The sequence below is a fragment of the Hypanus sabinus genome, chromosome 4 (genome assembly GCF_030144855.1).
Source record: "Hypanus sabinus isolate sHypSab1 chromosome 4, sHypSab1.hap1, whole genome shotgun sequence".
Classification (NCBI taxonomy): Eukaryota; Metazoa; Chordata; class Chondrichthyes; order Myliobatiformes; family Dasyatidae; genus Hypanus; species Hypanus sabinus.
The window spans coordinates 32,479,844-32,495,989 of NC_082709.1; the positions used below are offsets into that span (position 1 = coordinate 32,479,844).

The 16,146-nt window shown below is 43.1% G+C and overlaps 2 protein-coding genes across 2 annotated transcripts in view; both read right to left on the bottom strand.

Annotated features, from left to right (window-relative positions):
• Window positions 1–16,146, bottom strand: part of cerkl (ceramide kinase-like) — a 188,087-nt gene that overhangs the window by 95,010 nt on the left and 76,931 nt on the right. The gene's annotated exons all lie outside the window — the stretch shown is intronic.
• LOC132392642 (uncharacterized) overlaps window positions 8,615–16,146 on the bottom strand; it is a 709,726-nt gene continuing 702,194 nt past the window's right edge. Inside the window, exon 2 of the mRNA XM_059966802.1 lies at window positions 8,615–12,681. Within this exon, the coding sequence (XP_059822785.1) occupies window positions 10,548–11,819 (1,272 nt within the window). The 5' untranslated portion in view covers window positions 11,820–12,681 and the 3' untranslated portion in view covers window positions 8,615–10,547. The remainder of the gene's footprint in view (window positions 12,682–16,146) is intronic.

The window sequence follows — 16,146 nt, forward strand, 5'->3', positions numbered from 1 at the left end:
GAGCCATTGAGGATGCACCTGCCGTTGACCTATTGTGGTGACAGGCAAATTGCAATGGGTCTAGGAACTTGCTGAGGCAGGAGTTCAGTCTAGTCATAACCAACCTCTCAAAGCATTTCATCACTGTCGATGTGAGTGCTACCAGGCAATTGTCATTAAGGCAACCCACATTATTCTTCTTAGACACTGGTATAATTGTTGTCTTTTTGAAGCAAGTGGGAACTTCTGTCCATAGCAGTGAGAGGTTGAAAACGTCCTTGAATACTCCTACTAGTTGGTTGGCAGGCACAGGTTTTCAGAGCTTTACCAGGTACTTCATCGGGACCTTCTGCCTTGCGAGGGTTCACTCTCTTTAAACACCGGCCTCTGAGACGTAGATCACAGGGTCATGAGGTGCAGCAGGGATCTTCACAGCTGTAGTTGTGGTCTCCCTTTCAAAGCATGCGTAGGAGGTGTTGACTTTATCTAATAAACATAGAAACATAGAAAATAGGTGCAGGAGTAGGCCATTTGGCCCTTAGAGGCTGCACTGCCATTCAGTATGATCATGGCTGATCATCCAACACAGAACCCTGTACCTGCTTTCTCTCCATACCCCCGATCCCTTTAGCCACAAGGGCCATATCTAACTTCCTCTTAAATATAGCCAATGAACCGGCCTCAACTGTTTCCTGTGGCAGAGAATTCCACAAATTCACCACTCTCTGTGTGAAGAAGTTTTTCCTCATCTCGGTCCTAAAAGGCTTCCCTTTTATCCTTAAACTGTGACCCCTCGTTCTGGACTTCCCCAACATCGAAAACAATCTTCCTGCATCTAGCCTGTCCAATCCCTTTAGAATTTTATACGTTTCAATAAGATCCCCCCTCAATCTTCTAAATTCCAGTGAGTATAAGCCTAGTCGATCCAGTCTTTATTTATATGAAAGTCCTGCCATCCCAGGAATCAATCTGGTGAACCTTCTCTGTACTCCCTCTATGGCAAGAATGTCTTTCCTCAGATTAGGACACCAAAACTGCACACAATATTCTAGCTGCAGTCTCACCAAGGCCTTGTACAACTGCAGTAGAACCTCCCTGCTCCTGTACTCAAATCCTTTTGCTATGAATGCCAACATACCATTTGCCTTTTTCACCGCCTGCTGTACCTGCATGCCCACCTTCAATGACTTGTGTACAATGCCATTCATGCAATTGGGTTTCGCTTTGTAGGAAGTAATGTCTTGCAGACTCTGCCAGAGTTGCCGTTCATCCGATAACTCCTCAACTTTGTTCAAAAAGTTGAGCTCCTATTCAGCTCCTCAGAAAACCAATTACGGAGCTGGAGCTGCAACTCAACAATCTTTGGCTCATCAGGAAACTGAGGAGGTGACAGATAACAGCCACAGGGAGATAGTCATGCTGAAGTTGCAGGAGAAAGGTACCAGGGTGACTGTCAGGAAAGGGAAAAGAAATGGGCAGCCAGTACAGACTACCTCTGTGGGGGAGAAGTACCTACAGGCCGAGGAGGGGGGGGGGGGGGGGCGCACACAGCACCATGTCCCTGGCACTGTCTGGTGCTGTTGCTCAGAAGGGAAGTGGGGGAGAAGAGGACTGCAAAAGTGATAGGGGATTCCATACTTGAGTAGACATGAGATTCTGTGGACACAATAGAGATACCCGGATGGACTGTTGCCTCCCAGGTGCCAGGGTCAAGGATGTTTCAGGTTAGGTCCAAGGCATTCTAAAAGGGGAGGGTGAGCAGCCAGAAGTCTTGGTACATATTAGTACCAATGGCATAGGTAGGAAAGGGAAGAGGTCCTAAAGAGAGAATTTAGGGAGCTAGGTAGAAAGCTGAAAAGCAGAAGTAATCTCTGGATTGCTACCTATGCTACACATTGGTGACGGTAAGAATAGGATGATTTGGCAGATGAATATGTCGCTAAGGAATTGGTGCAGGGGGCAGGGTTTCAGGTTTCTGGAATATTGGGATCTCTTCCGGGGAAAGTATGACCTGTGCAAAACGGATGGTCTACACATGCAACAGAGCAAGAGCAATATCCTTGCAGGCAAGTTTGCTGGAACTACTGTGGAGGAATTAAACTAATTTTGCAGAGGTTTGAAAACCTGAGTGATAGGGTTGAGGAGGGACTGTTGGTATACATACAAAGGCAGTGTGTAGTGAGACTATGAGGAAGGACAGGCAAATGATAAGTCAAAATAGCACTCAGTGAGATGAGTTGCAGTGTAACATGGCAACAAAATTGAAAATGGTGACAAATAGAGGACCGATGATGTTATATTTGAATGCATACAGTATATGGAATAAGGTAGATGATTTTGTAGCAAAGTTGGAGATTGGCTGACAAGGGAAGTCAAAGCTAATATGAAAGCAAAAGAGAGGGCATAATAGAGCAAAAATTAATGGTGTTAAAGGATTGGGAAGCTTTTAAAAATGATCAGAAGGCAACTAAAAAGCCAGATGGAGGGAAAAGACAAATATGAAAACAAACTAGCCAATACTATAAAAGACTATAGCAAATTTTTTTCAGATTTATAAAGATTAACAGAGAGGTTAAAGTTGATATTGGACCACTGGAAAATTCTGCTGGGGAGGTAGTAATGGGGATCAAGGAAATAGCAGATGAACTGAATAGGAATTTTGCATCAGTCTTCACTGTGGAAGCCAGCCAGAAATTCGAGCACATCAAAGAGCAGAAGTAAGAGAATTTGCCATTGCTAAGGAGAAGGTGCTTAGGAAACTGAAAGGTCTCAAGGTAGAAAAATTACCTGGACCAGGAAGTCTACATCCCAGGGTTCTGTAAGAGGAAGCTGGAGAAATTGTACAGGCATCAGTAATGATCATTCAAGAATCAATGGATTCTGCCACGATTCCAAAGGACTGGAATATTGTGAATGTCACTTCACTCTTCAAGAAGGAAGAAAGGGAAAGAGGCTTTAGAAAGGAAATTATAGGCCAGTTAGCCTGACCTCAGTGGTTGGGAAGATGTTGGTTTATTGTTAAGAATGTGGTTTCAGGGTACTTGGAGACATACGATAAAATAGGCTGAAGTCAGCATGATTTACTTATAACCTTAACAGCACGGAAACAGGCCACCTCGGCCCTTCTAGTCAGTGCCGAACACTTACTCTCACCTAGTCCCACCTACCTGCACTCAGCCCATAACCCTCCATTCCTTTCCTGTCCATATACTTATTCAATTTTTTTTTAAATGACAATATCGAACCTGCCTCTACCACTTCTACTGGAAGCTCGGTCCACACAGCTACCACTCTCTGAGTAAAGAAGGTCCTCTCTCGTGTTACCCCTAAACTTTTGCCCCTTAACTCTCAACTCATGTCCTCTTGTTTGAATCTCCCCCACTCTCAATGGAAAAAGCCTATCCATGTCAACTCTTTCTATTCCCCTCATAATTTTAAATACCTCTATCAAGTCCCCACTCAACCTCCTATGCTCCAAAGAATAAAGACCTAACTTGTTCAATCTTTCTCTATAACTTAGGTGCTGAAACCCAGGTAACATTCTAGTAAATCTCCTCTGTATTCCCTCTATTTTGTTGACATCTTTCCTATAATTTGGTGACCAGAACTGTACACAATACTCCATATTTGGCCTCACCAATGCCTTGTACAATTTTAACATTACATCCCAACTCCTATACTCAATGCTCTGATTTATAAAGGCCAACATACCAAAAGCTTTCTTCATCACCCTATTCACAAGATTCCATCTTCGGAGAAATATGCACCATTATTCCTAGATCACTCTGTTCTACTGCATTCCTCAATGCCCTACCATTTACCATGTATATCCTATTTTGATTAGTCCTACCAAAATGTAGCACCTCACACTTATCAGCATTAAACTCCATCTGCCATCATTCAGCCCACTCTTTTAACTAGCCTAAATCTCTCTGCAAGTTTTGAAAACCTACTCCATTATCTACAATGCCACCTATCTTAGTATCATCTGCATACTTACTAATCCAATTTACCATCCCATCATCCAGATCATTAATGTATATGACAAACAACATTGGACCCATTACAGATCCCTGAGCAACACCACTAGTTACCGGTCTCCAACCCAACAAACAGTTATCCACCACTACTCTCTGGCAACTCCCATCCAGCCACTGTTGAATCCATTTTACTACTACTACTACTACTACTACTAAGTAATTTATTACTAAGTACTAAGTAACTTTACTACTTTTCCCTTAAGGTAAAATATTACTTGGCAAATATGTTGGAATTCTTTGAAGAAATATCAAGCAGGATAGACATGGAGAATCAGTGGATGTTGTGTACTTGGGTGTTCAGAAGGCCTTTGACAAGGTGGCACACATGAGGCTGCTTAACAAGTTAAGAGCCCATGGTATTACAGGAAAAATACTAGCGTGGCTAGAGCATTGGCTGATAAGTAGGAGGCAAAAAGTGGGAATAAATGGAGCCTCTTCTGGTTGCGGCTGGTGACTAGTGATGATCCACAGGGGTCTTTTTTGATACTGCTTCCTTTTACATTCTACATTATGTCAATTATTTGGATGGTGGAATTGATGACTTTGTGGCCAAGTATACAGAAAATACAAAGATAGGTGGAGGGGCAGATAGTTTTGAGGAAGCAGAGTCTACAGAAGGACTTTGATAGATTAGGAGAATGGGCAAAGAAGTGGCAGATATAATACAGTGTCAGGAAGTGTATGGTCATGCACTTCGGTAGAAGAAATAAAAGTGTAGGCTATTTTCTAAATGGGGGTGCAGAGGGACTTGGGCATCCTTGTGCAGGAATTACTAAAAGTTAATTTGCAGGTGGAGTTGGTGGTGAGGAAGACAAATGTGATGTTAACATTCATTTCAAGAGGACTAGAATACAAAAGCAAGGATGCAATGTTCAGGCTTTGGAAAGCATGGTGAGGCCCCACTTGGAATATTGTGAGCAGTCTTGGATCCTTTATCTAAGAAAGGATGTACTGACATTGGGGAGGGTTGAAAGGAGGTTCATGAAAATGATTCTGGTATTGAAAGGCTTATCACTTGTAGAGTGTTTGATGGCTGGGCCTGCACTCACTGGAATTCAGAAGGATGAGGAGGGATCCCATTAAATCCTATCAAATGCAGAAAGGTCTCGATAGAGTGGATGTGGAGAGGATATTTCTTATTGTGGGGGATCCTAAACCAGAAGACACAGCTTCAGAATAGAGGGACGTCCACTTAGAAAGGAGGTGAGGAGGAATCTTTTTTTTAGCCAAAGGGTGGTGAATCTGTGGAATAAGTTGCCACAAGTTATTGGGTATATTTAAGGCAGAAGTTGATAGTTTCTTGATTAGAGAGGGCATGAAGTGTAACTGGGAGAAGGCAGGAGAATGGGGTTGACAGTGAAATGGATGAACCATGATGAAATGGCAGAGCCATCTCGATGGGGCAAATGGCCCAATTTTGCTCCTATGTCTTGTGGTCTCATATGCTGCAGGTGAAATTTTGAAAATATTAACACAGACAATGGACAAATTAAAGATTTGAGGAATTCTGAGACGGCGGTCTAATCTGGATTTTGTGCTTTGAGTGATAAAGGCAAAGATGGTATTTAATAACAAGTAGGAGCTAACAAGTTTAAAGCGCACAAGGCACATGATTCACCATGAGCTCAGAACTGTTTCAGCTGGCAAGATTGGTTACACTGACAACACCTGGTAAGTTTAAAGCTTCAGAGAATGTGACCAGCAAATGTGACCACAATTCACACAGTCAAATCAAATCCACTGATCTTTAGAATCAGCCTACTGTTGAAAGCATCAAGTAGTTTAGCATTCTGCTAAAATCTGTTTTTATCTTTTACTTCTGATATTTATTTCAAAGCTTCAGACAATAGATTTCATCACCTGAAGGCTAGTCGACAATAGTTGTGGTGAATCTTTTGAAAGCCCTTTTAGATGGGGGTTAATGCAGAATTGTTCTCTTCATCTGTAACTAGACTCAGGAGGGTTCAGTCATGCTGGGATTCCCCAGCACTATGCCAGAGCATCAGCACTCTGATCCCATGCCAGATCAGACCTGGCACAAAAACTGAAAAAGGATTGATTTCATTGGGGATTCTAAGCCTGTGGATTCAAAGGAAAAGAGGAAGCAAACTTCGTTTGAATTATATTTTTACATTTAATATTTTTTATTTAGTTTTAAATTTATTTTCAAAATGTTCATTATTTTAATAATTTTCATCACTTGCATTTTTTAATGTCAGCAAATTCTAGAGATGTATAGATATTGCAAACATCTTGGGAGCTTTAACAGAAAATAAACCTCTGACCCAGCTTTGCCTTCATTCAAAGCCTTTCAAGAGCAACCCAGGATAACATCACCTGATGCCTTGTCACTAACAAGACTTGACTGCTAGTAATGGGGAAAAAGTGATCATTGCTTTTATATATTTTTTAATCAATTACTTGTGAAATGTTTAAAATCAGTGTCCGGTAGCCATTTGTGCACATTCAAATCCCAAAAGCAAGAAATCTAGGGTCCAATTAATTTGTCATTCTGGTGACTTTGGTTGAATGACAGATGTTGGTCAGATCACTGGGAGAGCACTTTGTCAATGGAATTTTTTTTTAAAGTCTGCACAAACAGACTGTTTCAACATCTCATCTTAAAGACGGTGCCTCCAATAATGAAGTGTTCTCATACTGCAGAGATGGCATGCTATTCCCAGGTCAATAAGTCAGACATCAGCCTTGCTGAGAGTAAACCCTTGGAAAGCAACTGGTCTGGATGGAGTACCCTGCCTACATCCTCAGATCCTGCTAGAGGAAGTAGTCATGGATATCTTGAACCCATCTCTACTCCAGTGATGCTCCCATCTGCCTTAGGCCCACTATTATCCTAGTGCCAAAGATAAACAAGGTAATATACCTTGACAACTACTGCCAGTGATTCTGACATCCATCGTTATGAACTCCTTCGAGAGGCTGGTCATGATGCACATCAACTCTATTCGGGACAAACTTGATCAATTTCAATTTGCCTATTGCTGATAAAGGTCGAAATAACCAAATTTTACTCTGAAGTCTGCAGATGACACTGCCATAATGGGCCAGATCTCAAACCACAAAGTACAGGAAAGATATAAAGCGCCTATTGGCATGGTGTCAAGATAACAATCTCCCCCTCAATGTCAGCAAAACAAAATCTTGTTTTAATTGAATTCCAGTTCTTACTTACAGTGAGACCTTCATCTTTGATTCAAACTAGAGGACATGATTTGAGAGTTAGGGGGCAGAAGTTTAAGGGAAACACGAGGGGGTATTTCTTTACTCAAAGAGTGATAGCTGTATGGAATGAGCTTCCTGTAGAAGAAGTAGAGGCCAGTTCAGTTGTGTCATTTAAGGTAAAATTGGATAGGTATATGGACAGGAAAGGAGTGGAGGGTTATGGGCTGAGTGCGGGTAGGTGGGACTAGGTGAGATTAAGGGTTCGGCACGGACTAGGAGGGCCAAGATGGCCTGTTTCCGTGCTGTGATTGTTATATAGTTATAGGTTTGTTAAAAGTTCTTTTTCTCTAGTTTTATTTCAATGGCCTCCTTCACCAGAAAGTCCCAAAAACAATTGGTGTGGCACAGTATTTTTGTGCTGTCGATGACAATCCTATGGCTATTGTGAATGTAATGTTCTGCTACTGCAAATTTTTATGGGTAACCCAAATGGATACACCTCCTGTGCTCCTTGATGTGGGTTTCCAAATTGAGCCTCATTTGGCTGATGTGAGTTGCTCTGCATTCACAGGGAATCCTGTAAGTGCCAGCCATCCTAAGTCCCAGTCAGCTGTGACCCGAGCTTCCTTACAGGGTTGTGGATTTCCAGTTTCTGGGACGATCGCCAGGATCCTGAAGAAATACCAGATTAACACCATCCAGAAACACAAAGCACAGCTTATATATCACTACATGCAACCCTGAGATTCATTTTCTTGTGGGCATACTCAATAAAACTAAAGAATAATAACCAATAACAGAATCAATGAAAGACCACCCCCAACTAGGGAGAGGGGGAGAGGGGGAGAGGGGGAGAGGGGGAGAGAGAGAGAGAGAGAGAGAGAGAGAGAGAGAGAGAGAGAGAGAGAGAGAGAAAGGGAGAAAGGGAGAAAGGGAGAAAGGGAGAAAGGGAGAAAGGGAGAAAGGGAGAAAGGGAGAAAGGGAGAAAGGGAGAAAGGGAGAAAGGGAGAAAGGGAGAAAGGGAGAAAGGGAGAAAGGGAGAAAGGGAGAAAGGGAGAAAGGGAGAAAGGGAGAAAGGGAGAAAGGGAGAAAGGGAGAAAGGGAGAAAGGGAGAAAGGGAGAAAGGGAGAAAGGGAGAAAGGGAGAAAGGGAGAAAGGGAGAAAGGGAGAAAGGGAGAAAGGGAGAAAGGGAGAAAGGGAGAAAGGGAGAAAGGGAGAAAGGGAGAAAGGGAGAAAGGGAGAAAGGGAGAAAGGGAGAAAGGGAGAAAGGGAGAAAGGGAGAAAGGGAGAAAGGGAGAAAGGGAGAAAGGGAGAAAGAGAGAAAGAGAGAGAGAGAAAGAAAGAAAGAAAGAAAGAAAGAAAGAAAGAAAGAAAGAAACAAGCAAGCAATAAATATTGAGAACATTAGATGAAGAGTTCCTGGTTGTAGGAACACCTCATTGATGGGGCAAGTGAAGTTGAGTGAAGTTATCCCCTTTGGTTCAAGAGCCTGATGGTTGAAGGGTAGCAACTGCTCCTGAACCCGGTGGTGTGAATCCTGAGGCTCCTGTACTTTCTTCCTGATGGAAGCAGTGAAAAAAGAGTGTGTCCTGTGGTGGTGGTGGGGGGAGCGGGGGGTCCCTGATGATGGAGGGTGCTTTCCTGCAACAGCATTTCATGTAGGTGTGCTCAATGGTTGGGAAGGCTTTATCCGTGATTTGTAGGATTTTCCATTCAAGGGCATTCCATACCAGGCTGTGACGCAGCCAGTCAATATACTCTCCACTAAACATTAACAGAAGCTTGTCAAGGTTTTAGATATCATGCCAAATTTCTACAAACACATAAGGAAGTAGAGGCACTGTCATGCTTTCTTCATAATTGCACTTATGCGCTGGGCCCAGGACAGGTCCTCCGAAATAATAACACTGAGGAATTTAAAGCTGATAACCCTCTTCACCTCTGATGAAGACAGGTTCATAGCCCTCTGGTTTCCTTCTCTGGAAGTCTATAATCAATTCCTTGGTCTTGCAGACATTGTATAAGAAGGTGCCGTTTTGGCACCACTCAGCCCGATTTCCAATTTCCTTCCTATAATCCCGATCCATCACCATCTCTGAGTTGACCTACAACAGTGGTGTCATCAGCAAACTTGAATATGGCATTGGAGAGGTGCTTAGCCATGCACTCATAAGTGTAAAGCAAGTAGGTCAGGGGACTAAGAATGCAGCCTTGTGGTGCACCTGTGCTGATGGAGATCATGTAGAAGTTGTTGCCAATCCAAACTGACAGAGGTCTGCAAGCGAGGAATTCTAAGATCCAATTGCATGAGGAGGTATTAAGGACAAGGTCTTGGAGATATTGATAAGTTTTGAGGGGATGATAGTATTGAATGTTGAGCAGTAGTTGATAAAGAGCATCCTGATGTATACATCTTTGCTATCCAGATGTTTCAGGGTTAAGTGAAGAGCCAATGAGATGATATCTGCTGTGGACCTGTTTCTCCATAAGACGAATTGGAGCAGATCTAAGTTCCTTCACAGGCAGGAGTTGATATGTTTCATCACCAACCACTCAAAACACTTCATCACTATGCATACAAGTGCTACTGGTCAATAGTCAATGATGCAGGTCACACTGCTCTTCTTGGGCTCCAGTATAATTGAAGCCTGTTTCTCAGTCATAGAGCAAAAAAGCACTAATACAGGCATTCCAGACCACCATATCTATGCCAATCATGGTACCACACAGCTAGTCCCAATTTCTTGCAGCTAACCCATATTTCTTTAAGACCTGCTATCAATGTACCTAACCAAATTCTTCTTAAAAGAAACTACTATACCCGCCTCAACCACTTTCTCTAGCGGCTCATTCCATATACTCACCACCACTCAGGTCCCTTTTAAATGTTCCCCTCTCACTCTATGCCAGCTTTCGATACCCATACCCTGGGGAAAAGGCAGTTACAATCCACCTATGTACTGTGCTCATGCATTCCTCTATTCCATTACACTGCCTGGAGTCCTGCCATTCATAGTACAGGTCCTACACTTGTCTGACTTCCCAGAATGCATCACCTCAGTCTTACCTGTATTAAAATCCAATTACTCTCCTTGCTCCACTTTCCAAACGGATTAATGCTTTTGGTTTTCTTCAAAAAAACTCCTTAAGGTTCTTCAAGAACAACTTCCTATGCACAAAGCCATGCCGACTCCTCCTAATTAGACTCTAAATGCTGGTAGATCAGCCCCTCAAAATTCCTTCCATCAATAGACAAAGGACAATAGACAGTAGGTGCAGGAGTAGGCCATTCGGCCCTTCTAGCCAGCACCGCCATTCACTGTGATCATGGCTGATCATACACAATCAGTACTCCGTTCCTGCCCTCTCCCCATATCCCTTGACCCTGCTATCTCTAAGAGCTCTATCTAACTCTCCCTTGAATGCATCCAGAGACTTGGCCTCCACTGCCTTCTGGGGCAGAGCATTCCACATATCCACCACTCTCTGGGTGAAAAAGTTTTTCTGCATCTCTGTTCTAAATGGCCTACCCCTTATTAAACTGTGGCCTCTAGTTCTGGACTCACCCATCAGCGGGAACGTGCTTCCTGCCTCCAGTGTGTCCAATCCCTTAATAATCTTATATGTTTCAATCAGATCCCCTCTTATTCTTCTAAATTCCAGTGTATACAAGCCCAGTCGCTCCAATCTTTCAACATATGACAGTCCCGCCATTCCGGGAATTAACCTTGTGAACCTACGCTGCACTCCCTCAATAGCAAGAATGTCCTTCCTCAAATTTGGAGACCAAAACTGCACACAATACTCCAGGTTGGGTCTCACCAGGGCCCTGTGCAGCTGCAGAAGGATCTCTTTACTCCTATACTCAATTCCTCTTGTTATAAAAGCCAGCATGCCATTAGCTCTCTTCACTGCCTGCTGTACCTGCATGCTTGCTTTCATTGACTGATGTACAAGAACACCTAGATCTCGTTGTACTTCCCCTTTTCCTAACTTGACTCCATTTAGATAGTAATCTGCCTTCCTGTTCTTGCCACCAAAGTGGATAACCTCACATTTATCCACATTAAACTGCATCTGCCATACATTTGCCCACTCACTCAACCTGTCCAAGTCACCCTGCATTCTCATAACATTCTTCTGACATTTCACACTGCCACCCAGCTTTGTGTCATCAGCAAATTGCTTAATGTTTCTTTTAATCCCTTTATCTAAATCATTAATGTATATTGTAAACAGCTGTGGTCCCAGCACCGAACTTTGCAGTTCCCCACTGGTCACAGCCTGCCATTCCGAAAGGGAACCGTTAATCACCACTCTTTGTTTCCTGTCAGCCAGCCAATTTTCAATCCATGTCAGTACTCTGCCCCCAATACAATGTGCCCTAATTTTGCCCCCCAATCTCCTATGTGGAACTTTATCAAAAGCTTTCTGGAAGTCCAGGTACACTACATCCACTGGCTCTCCCTTGTCCATTTTCATAGTTACATCCTCAAAACACTCCAGAAGATTAGTCAAGCGTGATCTTCCCTTCATAAATCCATGCTGACTTGGACTGATCTTTCTACTGCTACCCAAATGTGTCATAATTTCTTCTTTTATAATTGACTCCAGCATCTTTCCCACCACTGATGTCAGGCTAACTGGTCTATAATTCCCTGTTTTCTCTCTCCCTCCTTTCTTGAAAAGTGGGACAACATTAGCCACCCTCCAATCAGCAGGAACTGTTCCTGAATCTATAGAACATTGGAAAATGATTTCCAATGTGTCCACGATTTCTAGAGCCACCTCTTTAAGTACCCTGGGATACAGACCATCAAATCCCAGGGACTTATCAGCCTTCAGACTCAAAAGTTTCTTGCCTAATATAAATTTCCTTCAGTTCATCCTTTACCGTAGTTCCTTTGGCCACTATTATATCTGGGAGATTGTTTGTGTCTTCCCTAGTGAAGACTGATCCAAAGTACTTGTTCAACTCCTCTGCCATTTCCTTGTTCCCCATAATAAATTCACCCGTTTCTGTCTGCAATGGCCCAATTTTGGTCTTAACTATTTTTTTGCTATTCACATACCTAAAGAAGCATTTACTATCCTCCTTTATATTCTTGGCTAGTTTACCTTCGTACCTTAATTCTTCTTGGTGTATTGCCTTTTTTGTTATCTTCTGTTGCTCTTTAAAAGCTTCCCAGTCCTCCGGTTTCCCGCTCATCTTTGCTATGTTATACTTCTTCTCTTTTATTTTTATACTGCCCTTTACTTCCCTCATCAGCCACGGCCGCCCCTTACTCCCCTTAGGATCTTTCTTCCTCTTTGGAATGAACCGATCCTGCACCTTCTGCATTATTTCCAGAAATACCTGCCATTTTTGTTCCACTGTCTTCCCTGCTAGGGTATTGTTCCATTGAACTTTGGTCAGCTCCTCCCTCATAGCTCCATAGTTCCCTTTGTTCAACTGTAATACTGACACATCCGATTTTCCCTTCTCCTTCTCAAATTGTAGGTTAAAACATATCATATTATGGTCACTACCTCCTAATGATTCCTTTACCACCAGGTCCCTGATCAAATCCGGTTCATTGCACAACACTAAATCTAGAATTGCCTTCTCCCTGGTAGGCTCCAGTACAAGCTGTTCTAAGAATCCATCTCGGAGGCACTCCACAAACTCCCTTTCTTGGGGTCCAGTACCATTCTGATTCTCCCAGTCTACCCGCATATTGAAATCCCCCATGACAACTGTATCATTACCTTTGCGACATGCCAATTTTAAGTCTTCATTCAACTTACACCCTACATCCAGACTGCTGTTTGGGGACCTGTAGATAACTCCCATTAGGGTCTTTCTACCCTTAGAATTGCTCAGATCTATCCATACTGACTCTACATCCCCAGATTCCATGTCCCCGCTCGCAAGGGACTGAATATCATTCCTTACCAACAGAGCCACCCCACCCCCTCTGCCAGTCAATCTGTCCTTTCGATAAGATGTATATTCTTGAATATTCATTTCCCAGGCCCTGACCACTTGAAGCCATGTCTCAGTTATTCCCGTACTTGCGAATTTCCAAAACTGAGCCTCAAGCTCATCTACTTTATTCATTATACTTTGTGCATTCATATATAATACTTTTAATTCGGTACTCCCCTCTCCTTTCATATCAATTCCTATTTCACTTGGCCATACTGTATGATCTCTTCTTGAGCTTTCTACTCCATTGATTCTGTTGTCCTTTTTAACTTTTCTTATTTTCACTTTCCCTTTAACTCCATCCTTATATTTCCAGTTCATTCCCCTCCCCCCCCCCCACTACTTAGTTTAAACACATCCGTGTTGCAGTGGCAAACCTGTCTGCCAGAATGCTGGTCCCCCGCCTATTAAGGTGCAACCCATCCCTTTTGTACAATTTATCCCTATCCCAAAACAGATCCCAGTAGTCCAAGAATGTAAATCCTTGCTTCCTGCACCAGTTCCTCAGCCACACATTCAGATCCATTATCTCCCTGTTCCTGCCCTCTCCAGCACGAGGAACTGGAAGCAAACCAGAGATAACCACCCTGGAAGTCCTGCTTTTCAGCCTTCTTCCGAGTTCTCTGAAGTCCCACTGCAGAATGTCCTTCCTCTTCTTCCCGATGTCATTTGTGCCGACATGCACTACCACTTCCGGCTGTTCACCTTCACCCTTGAGGATTCCCTGCAATCGGTCCATGATGTCCTGGATCCTAGCACAAGGGATGCAACACACCATCCTTAAATCTCGCCTGTTGCCACAGAAACCCCTTTCTGTACCTTTTACTATGGAGTCCCCTACTACCACGGCTCTTCCTGATGTCTGACTCCTCGGCTCTGCTTCTGCACCAATTTTCAGCTCGCAGACCTGTCCGCCTCTCAGACTGGCAGTATCTTCTGTCCTGACAGCTTCCAAGAAGGTGAACCTGTTTACGAGAGGTACATCCCCTAGGGTCTCCCGTACTTCAAGCATCCTTTCCTTCCTCATCGTCACCCCCTTTCTCTCTTCAGGTATCCTCGGTGTAACAACCTCACTGTAGGTCCTGTCCAGAAAACCCTCGTTTTCGCGGATAAACCTGAGGTCATCCAGTTCTTTCTTCAGTGCTGCAACATGCTCCTTCAGAAGCTGAATCTGGACACACTTTCCACAGCTGTCGCAGCCGGGGGCACCATCAGTGGCCCTGACCTCCCACATCATGCACGTAGCACACTGAATCAGTTTAGCGGTCATGTCTTCACCCTCTCCAGTTGTGGCTGGTGTAGTCTCCTTGCCGAAGACTCTCAAGCCAAAGACTAGCACTTTTCACACCAGGCACTTCCCTCGACCAGGCCACTTCCCGACACACTGTCTCTGGTTATCCTGATTACTAGACATGCTCTTGCTGGCCACTACTTTTTTCCATGTACAACCTACGTAAATGTATAACACCCTGCTTACCATTTCCCCTTTTCTGCAGCTGCTCAGAGACATCCTTTACCATGGCACACACAAGGCAGCACACCATCTTAGTGTCTGTTGTATGGCCACCTAATCTTCATCTTATATGCCAAAGATGAATTCTTGATCTCAAGATCTACCTCATCATGGTCCTTGCACTTTACTTGTTTACCAGCACTGCACTTTCTCTATAGCTGCAACACTTCATTCTAAATTCAGTTTTCTCTTTATTGCCTCAATATCATCTTGTATGGCATCTACCTAGAAGGCACATAAAAGTTTTTCACTGTTTTTTCCATATATTTGCCAATAAACCAATGTGAACCAATACCAGCATCAATGCCGGAACACATTATTTCTGATTGATAAGAAAAAAACCAGAGCAGTACTAGACCAGCTGACTCCTCAAGCATGTTTGCTATTCCATAGGAATATAGGTGATCCAATTTGATCCAGAGACTATCCAGTGGCCCAAACTGACTCAGAGGCTGAGTACACTTTATCTGAAATGACTGGGGCAGGAGTGTTTCAGACTTCAGATTTTGTAATATTTGCATTTGTACAATGAGATACCTTGGGAAGGGGACCCAAGTCTAAATCCATTTACATTACATATACGACTTGTAGATATACCCTGAATGTAGTTTTATATAATAGTATAATTTTGTGCATGGAACAATAATGTGTCCATTGAACTGTTTAGTTCAAAATTTAGTCCACATTGTTGGAGCTCAACCATCGAACCATTCGACCCCTCTTCGCTCTCTTCCGACCTCCACGACCTTGCACCTGGGACCACCTGAAGTGGTCAACCAAGCAGTGTGGCACACGCCCACCTTCTTCAGCGTCTTCTTCCCGACTCCCAAAAAGACCACGAGTTCCCAGCTCCCAGACCCACAAGAAAAAAAAGACATCCAACCCCATTGGTTAACAAATGAATACTATCCCCGTTATCAGCAATTCTAAAGCTAAACAGCCTGCAAGATGCTTCGAGAATGCTCTGCAAGACAACACTCTCACCAGTTAGCATAACAAAGAAGCAGTTTTACTCTTATCAAAAAAAGAAGCCATTTTGATTAACATAAGCAGTACAGAACCATCAGAAAAGTAAACTATCACTGTCTCAGCTGCCCAGGTGGACAGTCAGAGGCTGTTTAGCATCAATAGCATTTCTGACTCTGAATGTATGTGCTACTGGTAAGCAGTCTTTATCTTACACATGTTCTTCACACTTGTGTATTTATGCAGCCATTCAGCATTTTAGATTTTCATCAGCAATGATCTTGGCAAACTCATAAATGAATTTCTCTGCTGCTTTGTGATCAGCAGATGCTTTATCACCACAAATCTTTAAAAACTTAATGTGTACCTTTTATTAAATTTCTGCAAATAGCCTGCTGAATATTTATAACTACCTTCAATTTTCAATTTGTCATGATAGATCATTGCTTGTTTCATGATCAGCATACCATGAAGCAGCATATGTTCAGTCTGATGCT